Genomic DNA, 16,148 nt, shown 5'->3' with positions numbered 1-16,148 from the left:
TGCATAATAATTTTTTCTGTGTTTCTTTAGTGTTACAACAGCCAACAGGACATTGCTGTAGGGTTTTTTTTTAAATGCTCTTTCAGAATCCAATTCAATTTTATGATAACATGAACTAGCACAAATCTTGGAACAGCAGTTTATTATTATTCTGTTAAAACAGAGTAATAGGAGAAGTCTTGTGTGTTTTTGTTTTTAGTACTAACATTGTGACTATTGGGGGAAGGTTTATTATTACTGGAAGAAGAGTAATTCATTTTAGGAAAAAAAAGCCTGACTATGGCAATTTTTAAAAGAACATCTGTTATTTACCAGCAAGTTATGAGTGGCCCTTTAAGGATTTACAAAATAGTTGTATTGAGGCTAAGAAAAAGCTTGAAAAAACATTGGGAAAGCAAGACATGTAGGATAGGTCAAATGGCTGGTCAATAAAATGTACATTGATATGCCTTGCTCTGGACAGAAATGCTAATATTCAGATGAATCAATGAATTTTCACTTATCTGTGATACATATTTTGAATTAACTAATTATCTATCATTGGTGAATGAATACAATATCTTAAAGCTACCTGTTTTTATAGCATTTTATGTCCCAGATAATACATATTTTTACTAATATCAACTTAAATCTAATTTAGAAATTTAAAATATTTGAAGTAGGACAAATTACAATAAAATTACATGTAAACAAATATTAAGTGGATTGATTGTCCTTAAAGTGAGGTACTTAAGAACACTGAGTTCATATATATTCATTACTCTTTATTTTGTAGAGTAAAATCTCATTTTAAGAGAATAGCATATTTTACAGTGTGCTCATGATGGTAGGCAACTAATCCCAATGTCTATTGAATAGCGCACATAGGCATCGTGGGAGCTTTTATTTTACTTATCCAATGTATCTTAATTCTGTAAGCAGCTCTTGGTCAGACTGCTGATTATCTTCAGTTGTGTGACTTTTTTGTTCTTTGCTATCAGTGTACATAAAAGCCTAGAGTGAACCACCATTCATTGCAAAAGTAGATTTTAAAGTTTTATTAAAAGTCCTTTCTGATTTGGTTTAGAACTAGTTAAATTTGCTTGTTGCCCTGGGAAAAGAGGAATAAATCTTAAGTCATCTGTTCAATTGAGTGCAACAGTGCATGACTTCAGCTTTAATTAGTAGAAGAAAACAAACCTCAGTTTTTATTTGGTTATGCTGAGATGAGAAACCTTTTTAATAAGAAAAACGTGACTGTTTACAGGTTAGCTCACCTGCAGAGATAAACAATGCCAGATAATTTCTTTTCTAGTAAATTTACTTTAATTCATAGAATAAGTTATGTGTTTCTTACATATAATCTATTAATACGTTAGTTTCATAATCAGAAGTCACTGCAAATTTAACTTACTCCTGCACAGTACGTGCCCAGAAGTCTCAATTTTGAGTGGCGCTTTTATCTCCGTGAAACAAAATAAAACAAGTAAAAGTGTACATTGGAAACTTTTTTGTTTTACTTTCCACCTCTATGCAATTTCTAGTAAAAATTGTTATACAAAGGATGGGAAATAATGAAATCTGAGGCTTATATATTTCTATTATTGTAGTTAATTTGTTTCAATCACAGGCAATAAATACATAGGCAAAAGTTTATATTACAAACAATTAACATACAACGTGTTGTGATCTTTCATGAGATGTTATGTCAGTAAAATGGGACCAGTGTTGAATAACCAAAGTCTTTTAAATGATAAAGCTTTGGGTTTATCTGGAGTCTATATATCTTTAGTATGTTGTCTTTTGATGTTGCAATTAACACACACATTTTCTCCCACTTTTTCCATATTAAATATTGCAGAATTTATTTTAATTGAGTAAACAGCCTCTTAAAAAGTTTTGTAATATGCTGACCTTATTAGCTGAGCGATATATAACCTAGATGATTATAATCAAGTTTACCTTGCTTGGAAAAAGGCATTCTAGCTAGTTTAGTATTTTAGAGAGTACTACACTTGACATGTTAACTGGAGATATAAATCTATAAAAAGGAAAAGCTTTATAACTTTAAATGGATCATTAAACTTCAATCTTTGTATAACCTAAATTCCTAACTGTTGTAGATACACACTCTTGTCAATTTCACCTGAAAGTAAATTTCAAGCTAACTTTACATTTGACTCAGTTGTCAAAATGCACTAGGACTTTAAAATTAAAGAGATGGCCAACAGATATTTGTGACATCTAAAAATAGTTTTGGTTTTATTTTTGCATTTATTAACTTTGAAATTTATTTCAGTAGCCAAACTTTAGAAGCACACCCTACCAGAAACTTTTTTATCTTCATTTGTGAATCCTGTTTTTGTTTAATTTGTAGGGTCATAGGAAATACATACTCATGCTTATTATCTGTATTAATTTCTTACTTTTTGTTTGCTGTGTGAAAGTCTATCCTAAAAATAAAAACAGTTAAATTTCAGTAGTGAGGAAAAATGTGAGCTGATTGATCTGTTAGCTGTCCCTCAAATTTTATTGCAGTGATGAACAAGAATGACTTGGTATTCATTAAAATCAATTACTAATGATCCAAAGCTGCCTATTTACCAGTAGGAATAGATTTGTCGATGAGCTAGTTTTAGTTCCTTCTAAATTTTTTCTGCTAGCAGTGAAGGAGACAAATTAGTTTGTGAGAGCATACCTTGAAGACACTCTGGTTCTCTTAGTCATTTTTTAAATAATTCAGAGTTTTGTGTCGACCCAAAGCAAAAATGTGGGGAATAAACAAGACTCTGTTCCTGCATGACTGATGTCATTAGAAGCTTTGCTATTTAATTCAGTGGGTGTAGGATCAAGCCTACGTTGAATAAACTTTTAACAGGTGTTTCAATAAATTTTGTTCCTGTTGACAAAGGGCTGTTATAGGTTCAACAAGGACAAGTGCAGAGTCCTGCACTTAAGACGGAAGAATCCCGTGCACCACTACAGACTAGGGACCAAATGGCTCGGCAGCAGTTCTGCAGAAAAGGACCGAGGGGTTACAGTGGACGAGAAGCTGGATATGAGTCAACAGTGTGCCCTTGTTGCCAAGAAGGCAATGGCATTTTGGGATGTATAAGTAAAGGCATTGCCAACAGATCGAGGGACGTGATCGTTCCCCTCTGTTCGACATTGGTGAGGCCTCATCTGGAGTACTGTGTCCAGTTTTGGGCCCCACACTACAAGAAGGATGTGGAAAAATTGGAAAGAGTCCAGCAGAGGGCAACAAAAATGATTAGGGGATTGGAACACATGAGTTATGAGGAGAGGCTGAGGGAACTGGGATTGTTTAGTCTGCAGAAGAGAAGAACGAGGGGGGATTTGATAGCTGTTTTCAACTACCTGAAAGGGGGTTCCAAAGAGGATGGCTCTAGACTGTTCTCAGTGGTAGCAGATGACCGAACAAGGAGTAGCGGTATCAAGTTGCAGTGGGGGAGGTTTAGGTTGGATAGTAGGAAAAACTTTTTCACTAGGAGGGTGGTGAAACATTGGAATGCGTTATCTAGGGAGGTAGTGGAATCTCCTTCCTTAGATATTTTTAAGGTCAGGCTTGACAAAGCCCTAGCTGGGATGATTTAGTTGGGGATTGGTCCTACTTTAAGCAGGGGGTTGGACTAGATGACCTCCTGAGGTCCCTTCCAACCCTGATATTCTATGATTCTTGTCTACACTACCCACCGAATTGGCAAGCAGCGATCGATGCAGCAGGGGTCGATTAAATTGACCGCTGAGCACTCTCCTGTCAACTCCAGTACTCCACCAGAATGAGGCGCACAAGCGGAGTCTATGGGAGAGCATCAGCTGTATACTTACCGCACTGAAGGCACAGTGGTAAATAGATCTAAGTACGTCAACTTCAGCTAGGCTATTCACGCAACTTCAGCTACGTGATTTTTAGATTATACTACTGCGCAGTAGTATAGACAAGCCCAAACAAAAGTTATGGTAATTGCCATCAGTTTGCAGAGCGGTTTACTGACAAAGGCCCCTGATCTTTTAATATGACATCATGGGGGAGGGGGACCCTATGCCTGTATGGAGCACTTCTAAAATCAGCTGGGCTCTGTGTGGGCACAGGACTCCACATCTGGTTAACATATTGCAGGATCAGGGTTTAGGGCTCTAGTACTGCAAAGATTTAAGCATATGCAAAGCTTTACTCTTTGTTTTAAAGGAGACTGTGTTAAAGTAATGTGGAAAACGTAATGAGAGACCATAGATGTGGATGCGGAAATAACATTCTCAGGATGTTCAAAAGCATGAAGAGTGAATGTGTTTCTAACCATCATCCACAGGAATGTTATCATCTGTACATTAACTTCAGTCCTAGACTTTTGGACTTGGCATGTGGTTATTTGTTTTGGTAGTTTGTAGCTTTAAACATTGGAAAGACTGTTTTTACTTCATCTGGAGGCTAACAGTAATGTGTGTAAGTAGATGTCAAACATATACAGTGGAGAATTATAACTCCTTTACAACTCTTGTTAAAATGTATGTTGAGAATAGGGAGTGAATTATGGAGGGAGAAGAGAATTTAAATACAAATAAACTATATACAATATTGTAATGGGGCACTCACCTCAAGTATCCACTAGCAGGAAGGTGTGGTACTGTAATTGTTTCCCCTACTTCTGGAGCCCGCTGTTGGTTGCCAACCTCACTAAGCTGGTCTTCAGTGGTTCGACCCTCTGGCGAAGTCACACCATCAAAATGGAGCCCTTTTGGGGTAGCAAAGCATTTGCCAAACTGTCTTCACCAGGTTTCAGAGCAGCAGCTGTGTTAGTCTGTATTCACAAAGAGAAAAGGAGTACTTGTGGCACCTTAGAGACTAACAAATTTATTTGAGCATAAGCTCTTTCGTGAGCTACAGTTCACTTCATCGGATGCATTCACCAGGGTCTTCACCTCCTATCTTTGGGCCCTTTAAATCCAGCTCTTCTCTCATGCTTCTAAAGGATCCTTGTCCCCTTCTTGGGGGCTTAGGCCACTTTGACAGTGGCTGGTATGGGAACCTGGGTCCACCCGCTACTTCAAGTTCCAATGCAGGCAGGCACAGATACTGCTTCATTTAATTAGTTGCTGTTACAGTCCCTGGGCCTCTTCCCACCTGATCCCTTTACATCTACCTGTTTACCTTAGGGTTAGAGTTCTCAGGTCCTCTCACTCCCAGATTTAGTGCAAACAGCCCATCAAGATCTTCTGGCCAGAACGGAGTACCCTCTAGCACTAGCCAGGAACTGACCAGCTAAGGCCCTGCAGCGTCTTTTAGCTGAGCTTGCTGAGTTCGGATTGTCTGCTTCCACAAGGCCTCTAGGCAGGCCTGGAGGACCCACCTTTGCCACCCTTTTCTAGGGCGGGGTGTAGTAGGCATACAGCCAAGGAAAGTCCAGGTACATTCCATCACATATATATAAATAAAAATTAAAGCACTTTAAAGAGGTTTTTTTTCCAAATCAACTGTTTTGTGCTTAAGCTACAAGATTTGTTTTCTTAATTCAAGGGTTTTATAAAATCAAATAGAAATGTTCTCATGAGCTCTTGAGTTTTCATTGAATGATTTCCTTTTATTTAAAACTTGAAGTTTTGGAAGCTGAAACATGCAACGGCATAAGGCAAATGCAGGAGAGCCCCCTAAAATGGTAGTTCAGACATTTCATTGTCCAAGCTGAGTAACTTCTAAGTCTTATAAATGATTCAGTGTGTGGTATAAATTATATTTTCTTAAATGTCAGTTGTAGTCCAAAGTGCTGATAGTAACAGATAAAGTATTTTAAAAAATTACCTTGACTCAAATATGTGGCTGTAGATTGCAGCCTAGGAGAGAAGTCAGTCTATTTTACAAGTTACACCCTGGTTTTGGAATTTTTGCTGCTATAAGTTATTCCTCTACTTGGGAACATGATATCCAGTTTAAAAAAAATCAGTAACAGATTTTTGTACTTTTCTTTCCAGAAATTGAGAAATTCCAAAAAGGGGAAGGAAAGGAAGAAGAAAAGTATATTGATGTAGTGATAAATAAAAATATGAAGCTGGGGCAGAAAGTATTAATTCCAGTAAAACAATTCCCTAAGGTAAGTTAATTTGTTAGTAATTTAAAATTGGATCTTTGTAAGAATGTGATAGCAAAATATATTCAGTTGTTTAAGCAACAAAAGATTGTTCCTAAACCTAAGACAGTATTATCTACTATTGCTCATGCTAGTCTATAGTTTATATTATATAGGTCTTATACGAGCTTCCTCACCATACTGCTCCAGATACATTTTCTGTGAACTGTAGATTTAAAGCTGTACCTATGCCTACCTGTGTGAAGGGAAGGCTACTTGTAACCCTCATTTCAAGCAGTAGAAAAAAGAAATATTTGTTTGTAGTACATTGAAACTAGCACATAACCAAAACCTCGAAGATATTGCAGCTGTTCTGTAACCTCTAATAATAAAAAAAGGAATAAAAAATACTTATCGTGACTTTAATCCATAGATCTCAAAGTAATTTTCAAAAGTAGGTAAGCATTATTATCCTGTTTTTTGCAGGTGGGGAGTCCAAGGACACACAAAGTGAAGTGACTTGCTTAAGGCTGCACAATGATTAGGTGGCAGAGCTGGGATTAGAACTTGGGCGTGCTGTCTCCTGGTCCTTTATACCACCCACTGGATATTGTTGCCTAGGTGGTTAACAAAATGATGCTAATAAATTAATATCAAATCCCACAAATGTAGGGCTGGAAGAGGTTTGGATAGGTCAACTAGTCCAACTCTGCTCTGAGACAGGACCAAGTCTGAGGCTGTTCTAGATTTGATTTTGACAAATAGGGAGGAACTGGTTGAGAATTTGAAGGTGGAAGTCAACTTGGGTGAAAGTGATCGTGGAATGGTAGGAGGGAGAACAGCACAATGGATTTCCAGAAGGCAGACTTTAGCAAACTCAGGGAGTTGGTAGGTAACATCCCATGGGAAGCATGTCTAAGGGGAAAAACAATTGAAGGCAGCTGGCAGTTTTTCAAAGGCTATTGTGCCCTTAATAATATCTCTATCTTTCCTATGCAGTGGGATAGTTTGAAGTATGGCAAGAGACCACCTGGCTTAACCAGGAGATCTTCAATGATCTAAAACTCAGAGTCCTACAAAAAGTGGAAACTTGGTCAGATTACAAAGGATGAATATAAACAACACAAGTATGTAGGGACAAAATTAGAAAAGCCAAGACACAAAATGAGATCAAACTAGCGAGGGACATTAAAAGGAAACAAGAAAAAAAATTCTACAAATACATTAGAAGCAAGAGGAAGACCAAGGACAGAGTAGGTCCATTACACAATGGGGTAGGGGGGAGACTACAACAGAAAATGTGGAAATGGCAGAGGTGCTTAATTGCTTTTGTTTCGGTTTTCACCAAGAAGATTGATGACGATTGGATGTCTAACAGTGAATACCAGTGAAAATGAGGTAGGATCAGAGTCTAAAGAAAGAACAAGTACAAAATTATTTAGACAAGTTAGATGTCTTCAGATCACCAGGCCCTGATGAAATGCATCCTAGAATACTCAAGGAGCTGACTCAGGAGATATCTGAGCCATTAGCAATTATCTTTGAAAAGACATGGAAGACAGGGGACATTCCAGAAAGTGCCAATCTATAAAAAGGGAAGTACAGACAACCCAGGGAATTAGACCAATCAGCTTAAGTTTAGTACCCGGAAAGATAATGGAGAAAATAATTAAGCAATCAATTTGTAAACATCTAGAAGAGAATAAGGTGATAAATAAGTCAGCATAGATTTGTCAAGAACAAATCATGTCAAACCAAACTGATACCCTGTCAAAGAAAGCTAACAAGCCTTGTGGATAGGGGGCGCACAATAGATGTGATAGATCTTGACTTTAAGACTTTTGATATTATCTTGCATGACCGTCTCATAAACAAACTATGGAAATACAGCCTATATGGAGCTACAATAAGGTTGGAAAATCGTTCCCAGAGAGTAATCATCAGTGGTTCACAGTCATGCCGGAAAGGCATAACGAGTGGGGACCCACAGGGAATGGTTCTGGGTCCGGTTCTGTTCAATATCTTCATCAGGGATTTAGATAATGGCATAGAGCATACACTTATAAAGTTTGTGGACGATACCAAGCTGGAAGGAGTTGCAAGTGCTTTGGATGACAGGATTAAAATTCAAAATGATCTGGACAAACTGGAGAAATGATCTGAAGTAAATAGGATGAAATTCAATAAGGACAAATGTGAAATACTCCACTTAGGAAGGAACAATCAGTTGTACACCTACAAAATGGGAAATGACTGCCTAGGAAGGAGTACTGCGGAAAGGGATCTGGGGGTCATAGTGAATCACAAGCTAAATATGAGTCAAGAGTGTAATGCGGTTGCAAAAAAAAGCAAACATCATTCTGGGATGTATTAGCAGGAGTATTGTAAGCAAGAGACAAGAAGTAATTCTTCCGCTCTACTCTGCGCTGATTAGTCTTCAACTGGGGTATTGTGTCCAGTTGTGGGCTCCACATTTTCAGGAAAGATGTGGACAAACTGGAGAAAGTGATTAAAGGTCTAGAAAATATGACCTGTGAGGGAAGATTGAAAAAATTTGCTTTGTTTAGTCTGGAGAAGAAGACTGAGAGGGGACATACATTTTAAAGTATGTAAAATGTTGTTACATGGAGGAGGAAGAAAAATTGTTCTTAACCTCTGAGGATAGGACAAGAAGCAATGGGCTTAAATTGCAGCATGGGTGGTTTAGGTTGGACATTAGGAAAAACTTCCTAACTGTCTGTCAGAGTAGTTAAGCACTGGAATAAAATGCCTGGGGAGGTTGTGGAATCTCATCATTGGGGATTTTTAAGAGCAGGTTGGACAAACACCTGACAGGGATGGTCTAGATAATACTTAGTCCTGCCTTGAGTGCAAGGAACTGGACTAGATTACCTCTTGAGGTCCCTTCCGGTTCTGTGATTCTAAGTATACATAGACCATCCCTGACAGGTGTTTGTTTAACCTGTTGTTAAAAACCTTCAGTCACAGGGAAGCCTATTCCAGTGCTTAACTATTTGGATGGTTAAGAAAAAATGTCTAACATCTAACTTAAATGTCCCTTACCGAAGACTAAACTAATTACTGATTGTCTTTCCTTCCGTGGACATGTCGAACAATTTATCACTGTCCTCTTTATAAGAGACCTTAACATATTTGAAAACTTATCAGGTTCCCCATCAGTCGTCTTTTCTCAAGACTAAACATGACCAGTTTTTTTAAAATCTTTCCTCATATGTGTGGTTTTCTAAACCACTTATCATGTATGTTGCTCTTGTCTGGACTCTCTCTCCAGTTTGTCAAAATCTTACTCAAGGTGTGGCGCCCAAAGCGAGATACAGGTCTCCAGCTGAGGCCTTAGTGGCTCCAAGTAGAGCAGGACAGTTACCTCCTGGAATTATATTCACCTTTTTGCACCTGCATCACATTGTTGGCTCTCGCTCAATTTGTGATCCACTATAACCCCCAGATCTTTTTCAACTGGCTAGCCAGTTATTGCTAATTTTGTATTCATGTATTTGATTTTTTTTTCATTCTGACCTGTAGTACTCTGCATTATGGACAGCATATACTGGTTTTACTTCAAAGATCTGAATTTCCTATTACGATGTCTAGATGTGGATAAGTTTCAGAGTAACAGCCGTGTTAGTCTGTATTCGCAAAAAGAAAAGGAGTACTTGTGGCACCTTAGAGACTAACCAATTTATTTGAGCATGAGCTTTCGTGAGCTACAGCTCACTTCATCGGATGCATACTGTGAAAAGTGTAGAAGACCTTTTTATACACACAAAGCATGAAAAAATACCTCCCCCCCACCCCACTCTCCTGCTGGTAATAGCTTATCTAAAGTGACCACTCTCCTTACAATGTGTATGATAATCAAGGTGCGCCATTTCCAGCACAAATCCAGGGTTTAACAAGAACGTCGGGGGGGGAGGGGGGAGGAGGTTACCTTGCATAATGACTTAGACTTGAATAGAGACTGGGAGTGGCTAAGTCGTCATGCAAGGTAACCTATTTCCCCTTGTTTTTTCCTAACCCCCCCCCCCCCGACGTTCTTGTTAAACCTTGGATTTGTGCTGGAAATGGCCCACCTTGATTATCATACACATTGTAAGGAGAGTGGTCACTTTAGATAAGCTATTACCAGCAGGAGAGTGGGGTGGGGGGAGGTATTTTTTCATGCTTTGTGTGTATAAAAAGATCTTCTACGCTTTCCACAGTATGCATCCGATGAAGTGAGCTGTAGCTCACGAAAGCTTATGCTCAAATAAATTGGTTAGTCTAAGGTGCCACAAGTACTCCTTTTCTAGATGCGGTTAAAACCACTAAAATCCTAGGGACTGTCAGCTTTTAAGTAAAGCATGTCTATACAGAGAGTTAGTACATGGCAAACTGTGGTGTAAATTGACAGTGTTGCAGCATGCTGTGCATTAACAGGTCATGTGAGCCCTGCTACTGCATGCTAAAAGATGTGTAGTGCACTTGGACCTATTGCTGTTTTAGCTTTCTGCGCACTAACAGTCCGTATCGAAAAGCCCTAAGTGATTTTTGTCCTTACTTCATGAAACCCCTCTCCTCCATTATATTTTGCTTATTGTACTACATTATTTTTCTTAGCCAGTCTCTGTTTGTGTTGATGTTGGTATGAAATAGAAAGTTGTCAGTGATTTATATTTAATATAGATTCTGTTTTTGGGTGATCAAGTCTTTGTTATGAATGCAGATAAGATGCAGAATGCCATTTTGTTACCAGCCTAACTTTTTCGAGTAGCCTGCAGAGAGAACCGTTGCTTGGAGATGGTGTGATTTTAATGGTTTACACCAGTGAGTGCCTAAAATAGGGATGATTCTGCGCCGAATAATTGAGCATGAAGGTTTCGAGTCAACCCTGTGTAAAAGTTAATAGTCCTGCCAACAGTTGTAACAAAAAGCTTTCACGTTGCTGTCAGTTAATAGACTGAGCAAGAGAAAACTCTAAGTACCTGCCCCTCTAGACCTGTAAAAAGAAGGGAAAAAAAAAAGGCAGATGGCATTTTGGGACATTGATGCTGACTCTGCCCTTTGAGCCTCTCTGTCTCAGGCAAAAATGCAATTTAAGAAATACACTAAAAATTATTTAGCTTAAACTATATTTCTACTTCCTAACTAAACTTTTTTCATGCTTTAATCAGTATAATGTTGTTGAAGGGTGTTCTGTCCACTTCATTTACTAACTGACCCTCTGACATAAATATAAAGGGAAGGGTAACCACCTTTCTGTATACAATGCTATAAAATCCCTCCTGGCCAGAGGCAAAATCCTTTCACCTGGAAAGGGTTAAGAAGCTAAGGTAACTTCACTGGCACCTGACCCAAAATGACCAATGAGGGGACAAGATACTTTCAAATCTGGAGGGGGGGAAAAGGCTTTTGTCTATCTGTGAGATACCTTTACCGGGAACAGATCAAGGATGCAAGCCCTCCAACTTCTGTAAAAGTTAGTAAGAAATCTGGCTAGAAAATGCGTTAGGTTTTCTTTTTTTGGCTTGTAAATTCGCTGTGCTGGAGGAAATGTGTATTTTTTGTAACTTCAGGTTTTGCCTAGAGGGAGTCTCTGTGCTTTGAATCTGATTGCCTGTGAGATTATCTTCCATTCTAATCTTAGTGTTTCTTTTATCTTTGTTCTTCTAATAAAGTTCTGATGTTTAAGAATCTGATTGGGTTTTTGGGTCTTAAAAATTCAAGGCTGGTTTGTGCTCATCTTGCTTGTTCTCAAGCCTCCCCAGGAAAGAGGGTGTAAGGGCTTGAGGGACTATTTTGGGGAAATAGGAACTCCAAGTAGTCCTTTCTCTGTTCTTTGTCTAAATCACTTGGTGGTGGCAGCATACTGTTCAAGGACAAGGCAAAGTTTGTGCCTTAGGAAAGTGTTTGTGTTTTTTTAACCTAAGCTGGTAGAAATATGCTTAGGGGGTGTCTCATGCTGGTCCCCACATCTGTACCCCACAGTTCAGAGTGGGGAAGGAACCTTGACACCCTCTCTTATTATTAAGATGTTCTCTGGACCCCTTCTAAATTATACTTTTGGCACACTCTGTTCTAGGAAAAGGAGGGATCCCCCATTATTCCATTTTGAGTAAAGTTCTGAGCAATGTATCTTAATAAGAGTTTGGTGCTCAGGCTTTTTATACAATGAATGGAGGAAGATAGGTACCTAAGAATGGGATTCACAAAATTCAGCACACTAATAGCCAATGGAAGATGCTAAGGATAAGAATGTGTCCTGATCCCTGCCCCTCTCGGGGGTTTGATGCCTGCGTCTGGGCTTCAGGGAGCTGTGAACCCTTACTTGAAGTTAAGTTCCTAAGGTCGGTCTTACAAGGGAAATCCTTCTCCCACTCTGCCCACAGCTTCTTTCTTGCAACTTTTAGCCCAGCAGTTGGAGTATTCACCTGGGATCTGGGATATTCTGGTTCAAGTTCCCCCTCCACCTGAAAGGGGTAAGAGATATTGAACAAAACTTCTACCTCTTCGGGGGGTGCTCTACCCACTGGGTTGTGGGATATTTTGATGTTTGTCTCCCTCAGCCTGGTCTGTTGGAGCATGGGGATTGGATCCTGTGTTTCATATATACAGCCTTTCTTATGCATGCTGTCTCTCTGTGGCCTAAGGATTTCATTAATTATTTATCCCAAGTAGAACAGCTTCACTGGGAGAGATTGAGGAAGGGTGGCAGAGCAATGAAGTCCTCCTCTAGAGCTGAGATGTAGGTGTCTATGAAAACAAGACCTGAATCATCATCATATTAGATTTGGCTCAGGCTCGGCTCCCCAGTCAAAGGTATAACCTGTGGCATAAGATGGGTCCCCCTAGGGCCTCTATATTAACCATAAACCAAGTACCTGTGGTACTGGCTAAATCAACAGGTCACATTTCCTCCAACACAGACTCTTCGATATTGGCACACAGCAGTACCTGACACTGGTACTGAGCTCCTGGGTACCATTATCACTGTCCCATATGTAGGAATGTTGACTGTGCCAATGCCTTCCCAGATAGAAGAGCATCGTAGCGCGCCAGAAAAAGTAACCACTGCTGCTGAGCATGTACTCCTTTTCATCTTTTATGTCTTTTCAGATAAATAGTCCTCTCCTGTGCATCCCCCTTCTCTATGGTTATTAGAGAGGAACTTAGGACACTGTTCTCTGAGCAGTAAAAGGCATGGGTCTCATAAAGAACAGGCCCCCTTGGTATACTCCCCTGGATCCAGATTCATATGGTTATCAGTCACGTCCCTACTAGGTACCCTTGGGTATACAATCCTGGTCCTACAAATGAACATTCACTCCTGCTCCCTTATAGGGTTAGATACACTGCCTCTTAAGGGTACGGTATGTTTTTTCCCAACTAGTTCAGTTGGTAAAGTCATAGATCCTAAAGAAAAAGGAGAGTGTGTCATTAGGATCACCAAAAACTTGTGGAAGAACAATTCATCCTGGCTGCAATTTTGTCACTCCTCCTGTGCCTTGTCCAGTGGATGACTTTAAGGCATTCCAAGTTTTGATGAAACACATGGCTCAGATCCTTGATACTCTGCTGGAGGTAGTGCAAGAGAAGTTGCGTAAGCTGTTAGGTATTCTATACCCTTTAATACCTTGCAGACTGGCTTGTTAATGAAGGATTGTTAAACTTGCAAGGAATCGTGGCAGACTCCAGCATCAATATTGACAACATTCAGAAGAGCAGATAGATGTACAAAGTGCCTCCCAAAAGCTTTGGATAAATCTATTCACATCTGGGGCCAGGGTTGCATGTCATGATAGTGCTTGAGAGGAGCTGATTGCCCAAACTTTCCTGCAGACAGCTTTGGAATCGTCTGACATTTGCAGCATCCACCATAGCTACATTTAGACTCCTAAACTTTTAAGACCAGAAGGGAACATTGTGATTATCTAGTCTGACCTGCACATCATAGGCCACAGAATCTCACTCTCCCACTTCTGTCATAAACCCATAATGTCTGACTGAGAATCAGGGTCTTTGCCAGTCTGACCTGGGGGAAAATTTCCTTTTCCAACCCAAATATGATGGTCCATTAGACCCCGAGCATGTGTGCAAGACCGACCTGGCAGACACTTGGGAAAGAATTCACTGTAGTAACTCAGATCCCTCCCCATCTAGTAGCCCATCTCAATGGCTGAAGATGGGACACATTTTCTACTAGTGGGGCAGGTGTGCCACATGCCATTGTAGACGGTTTCATCATACCATTCCCCCTCCATAAACTTAACCAGCTCAGTCTTGAAGCCGGTTAGTTTTTTTTGCCCTCACTGCTGCCCTTGGGAAGCTGTTTCAGAACTCCACTCCTCTGATGGTTAGAAACTTTCATCTAATTTCAAGCCTAAACTTGTTGATGGCCTCTTTATATCCATTTGGCCTTGCTCTTTGTTCTTGTGCCAATATTGCCCCAAGTTGTCAGATATTCAAGGAGGTCTGACAGTTACACGGTAGAGTATGGCTGTGATCTATTCAGCTCCAAGACCAATGAGGCCCTTGATTTAAGATTGTAGGGCTATCTTGCTTTCTTTTTCAGGGTATAAGCCCAGAGAGCACAAGTCAGACCTCAGAGGTCCATCAGGCAGCATCCCTCAGCCCCATACACCTGTAGTCTGCCAAGAACATGCGAATCACTGAGGAAGAAATTCCAGTGCGGATGATTCTTTGCCATTTCCTTAGCTGCTATGCAGTCTGTGTCTTCCTCTTGGCAGAAGGTTTGACACCATAGTTAAGACCTGGCAGAACCTATGAGGGATCTAGAACTGCTGCCCCTCCTCTTTATGGCAAATGTTTTGCCCTTTTCTGGGAATAGTTGGCTGGCATCACCAAGGTGCATCTCAATTTGTCAGCAAAGTATACTGCTTTCTTACTCTCCGTCCCCATACCTTCTCAGGGATCTTTTTTGCTAGAAAGTGTTGGAAGAGGAGTTGAACTCCGTTCTGCAAGTTGGTGCAAAGGAGGTGATGCTTGTAGAGTTCGGGGGACTGTATTTCCACTGTTTTCTAATCTCAAAGAAGGAAGGGAGGTTGTGCCCTATCCTAGAAATATGATGCCTCCAAGTTTCTCTGACATTTAAAGTTCATAATGGTGAAACTGGCTTTTATAATCCCCTCATGACTGGTTTGGGGCTCTTAACCTATTTCCACCGGTGTCTTCATCTGGTACACAGGAATTACCTCATGTGTGATATGGAAGATTGCCCTCCAATACAGGGCCCCCACCCTTTGGTCTTTTCATAGTGTTGAAGGTTTTCACCAAGTGCCTAGCCACTATGGCTGCTCACTCGAGATGTAAGGTTTTCAAGTCTGTCCATTTCTTTGCTATTAGCTCATCCATAGGCAATTACCCTAGCAGCTGACCAGGTTGACCAGTGTAATTTAGAGGTTCTGTGCTACTCTGGACCTCCAGATAAACAGAGAAAAATCCACCTTTGTGACAACTCAAAGCGTAGAGTTCAAAGGGGCTGTATTAGATTCTAGGTCAGGAAAGGCTTATCTAGTATAAGAAAGATTCTAAACTACATAGTGACCTTCTCAGCCATCTGTAGGCTCATCCAAAGACATTAGTAAGAATGTGCCTTGCACTTCTGGGTTGTATGACCTCTTGTGTCTATTGCAGTTTGCCACACTTCAGTTTGCCCTTTATAAGGGTACTTGAAATTAGTGTATTTGCCAAGCGCATGTTGCAAGGACATGCAGATGATGGTCTCTTAAGAGGTCCTTTCCTCATAAAATTGGTGGAAAGATCTACTTCAGGTGTGCAACTTCTCACCTCTTATTACCAGGATTCTGCTGAGACATGCTTCGACTCAAGGGTGGGGTGCTCATCTAGAGTCCCTACAGACTTCCCCCAAAAGTTTGTCTGCATGAAATGTTCTGGATCTCATAGCCATCTACCTGACAAGCAAAGCGTTCCTTCCCTTGCATCAGCCGCTGACAGACCATACAACAGCCATGCACTACCTTGACAGACTGGGGGAGCAAAATCATCTTCACTCTTTTTCAGGAGGTCTTGGACTTAGTGTATTTGTTATCAGATAATGCCAGTGGCTCT

At 40.1% G+C, this 16,148-nt stretch overlaps 1 protein-coding gene across 1 annotated transcript in view; it reads left to right on the top strand.

The window, feature by feature from the left end:
* Positions 1–16,148, top strand: part of KHDRBS3 (KH RNA binding domain containing, signal transduction associated 3) — a 193,332-nt gene that overhangs the window by 49,603 nt on the left and 127,581 nt on the right. Inside the window, exon 2 of the mRNA XM_073330059.1 lies at positions 5,968–6,086. Coding sequence (XP_073186160.1) covers positions 5,968–6,086 — 119 coding nt within the window. The remainder of the gene's footprint in view (positions 1–5,967; positions 6,087–16,148) is intronic.

This window comes from Lepidochelys kempii, chromosome 2, assembly GCF_965140265.1.
Source record: "Lepidochelys kempii isolate rLepKem1 chromosome 2, rLepKem1.hap2, whole genome shotgun sequence".
Taxonomy (NCBI): domain Eukaryota; kingdom Metazoa; phylum Chordata; order Testudines; family Cheloniidae; genus Lepidochelys; species Lepidochelys kempii.
This window is presented reverse-complemented; position numbering and strand designations above follow the sequence as displayed.